At 39.2% G+C, this 2,442-nt stretch overlaps 1 protein-coding gene across 1 annotated transcript; it reads left to right on the top strand.

The window, feature by feature from the left end:
* Positions 1-1,465: 1,465 nt before the first annotated feature.
* Positions 1,466-2,437, top strand: LOC107160480 (BTB/POZ domain-containing protein KCTD20-like; the record flags this gene model as incomplete). Its single annotated transcript, XM_048799960.1, has 1 exon — positions 1,466-2,437. A coding segment is annotated over exon 1 (822 nt), but the record flags the coding sequence as incomplete, so codon positions are not given.
* Positions 2,438-2,442: the final 5 nt, after the last annotated feature.

The following is a 2,442-nucleotide window of genomic DNA, read 5'->3' as shown; positions in this document are numbered from 1 at the left end:
TTGTAGTTATGTGGTATGAATACAATATTAGTGAATTAACAACTTGGTATATCCAGAAAAGGGCAGAGCAAATTTGTCACTCTGCATATCAGGCCTAGAAAGAGCAAGTAATATGTATAGTGTGTGACAAAGCTATGAAAAAGTGGTTAAATTTGTGAATTCATAAGCTAACAACTTTCTTATTTTTTTAACATCTTTAAAAAAATAATAATGGGTAGCATTGATTTGAGGGTGTAGACCTTATTTGAAAAAGCCAAGGAAATTCATGGTTCTTCTAATAAGGGTCAGGAAAAAAATATTAAGACCTTCTCCATTAGGGCTGGCAGGTACACCCATCAATAGTGTGGAAAATATCAGATTTGCAGGTGAGGCAGGTTCTGCAGATTAGGCAGCAGTGGGAGATTTTTTTAAATACCTGTTTAGTGTTATATAGGAAAAGGGTTACAATGAAGAGCTGTTTTCCAAAACTTATGGTAATTTTACAAGGATGCTGGCAAACAGACATGTACAATACAAATGACATTTTGATTAGTGAAAATATAAATAGAGAGTCACAGGATTCTAACCTTGTATTCCTTTAGGAACAATAGTTTGATGTTCATTAATTCAGTGTTTACAGAAACTTTATAGAATACCGCTACCCCAAATAATAAGAACTGACTGTATCTTACTAAAAACAGATCCACTAGAAGGGCATAGGAACTGAGTGTAACAGATAGGAAAATGATTTATTTTAAGCATAAGAAACTAGTAGCTCTCAGAAACTATTTCTCCTCCACTGAATGTGTAGCCCAGGAAGTGAATGATTAGCATAGATTTGGAATCTCTAAGTCTCAAAAATGTTAGAGGTATGGGAGAAAGCTAATGTTAAGATGGGATACTGCCAAGGGGAATCTATAGCTGAGGTAACAGCATGCCTTTCAGACAAGGATGCCATCTATCACTTCTTTTTATTATAGTACTAGAAGTTATTCTCATATAATAAAGGAAGGGAAAAAAGTGTCAAGATTGGATGGAAAATAATTACTGTCATTATTTGCAAGTGCCATATAAAACCCCAAGAGTTTCTAAATATAAAATATTAGAATACTAGATAAGTAAATATAAAGAATTTAAAAAATGATTCCACTAACAATTACATGGGAAAAGAACCAAATGCCTAGGAATAAATCCAACAAAGTTATAGAAGACCTCTATATGGAAAACAATAAAATACTGTTGAGAAAAATTAAATAAGACTCTAAAAGAAATGAAACCATTTTCATGCATTGAAAGACATGTAAAAATATTGATTCTTCTAGGTAGATTCTTTATGATCCTAATAAACTACTCCTTATATTTTTTAGGATTGGGTAGAACTTGACAGTTCATTTTAAAAGTTATATGTAAATGCAAAGGACCAAGAACAGTTGCAATACTTCTGAAACAGGAGAGAAGCTAGTATTAAGAGCTGATCTGGAGGGCGGGGGGCGCGCGCCGCTGCGGCACTGCGGGTCCTGGCGGCAGCTGGTGGAGGCGCGGCCTGCGTGCGCCTCGGCCCGGAGCGCGGGAGCGCGGGGGGAGCTACGAGATTCCTCTCTGATTAAGCAGACAGTTGAGGATACAGGGTCTGAGAATGAGTGTTCATCCTGGTAGTGACAGCGACAGGTTGTTGCGTCCAGAGGCCAGCTGCCTAGTGGATGATACCTCAGATGCAGCTCAGGAAAAAGAAACAAATAGCCTGGCTTCACCTGGTCTTCACAATCTTACTTATCCCCTAGGTCCCAGGAATGAAGACATTAAAGGCTCTTGCTTCCAAAGTGGGGATAAACGGAACCATGAATCCTTTATTGCTCCAGAAAGATTTGGAAACAGCAGTATGGGCTTTGGCAGTAACCCTCATTCCCAGGCACCAGAGAAAGTGACCCTTCTTGTAGATGGCACACGTTTTGTTGTGAATCCACAAATTTTCACTGCTCATCCGGATACCATGTTGGGAAGGATGTTTGGACCAGGAAGAGAGTACAACTTCACTGGGCCCAATGAGAAGGGAGAGTATGAGATTGCTGAAGGAATCAGTGCAACTGTATTTCGCACAGTGCTGGATTATTATAAAACTGGTATCATCAATTGTCCTGATGGCATCTCTATTCCAGACCTTAGAGTTACATGCGATTATCTCTGTATTAACTTTGATTTCAACACTATTCAATGTCAAGATCTGAGTGCTTTGCTGCATGAACTGTCTAATGATGGTGCTCATAAGCAGTTTGATCACTACCTCGAAGAATTGATTCTGCACATCATGGTGGGCTGTGCCAAGAAAGGGGAGCGGGAGTGCCACATTGTTGTGCTGACTGATGAAGATTCTGTGGACTGGGATGAGGACCACCCCCCACCCATGGGGGAAGAATATTCCCAAATTCTTTATAGCTCCAAGCTCTACAGATTCTTCAAATATAT

This window comes from Marmota marmota, unplaced genomic scaffold (assembly GCF_001458135.2).
Source record: "Marmota marmota marmota unplaced genomic scaffold, marMar, whole genome shotgun sequence".
In the NCBI taxonomy this organism is placed as follows: Eukaryota; Metazoa; Chordata; class Mammalia; order Rodentia; family Sciuridae; genus Marmota; species Marmota marmota.
The sequence above is the reverse complement of the archived record's forward strand: the minus strand, read 5'-3'. Positions and strand labels throughout refer to the sequence as shown.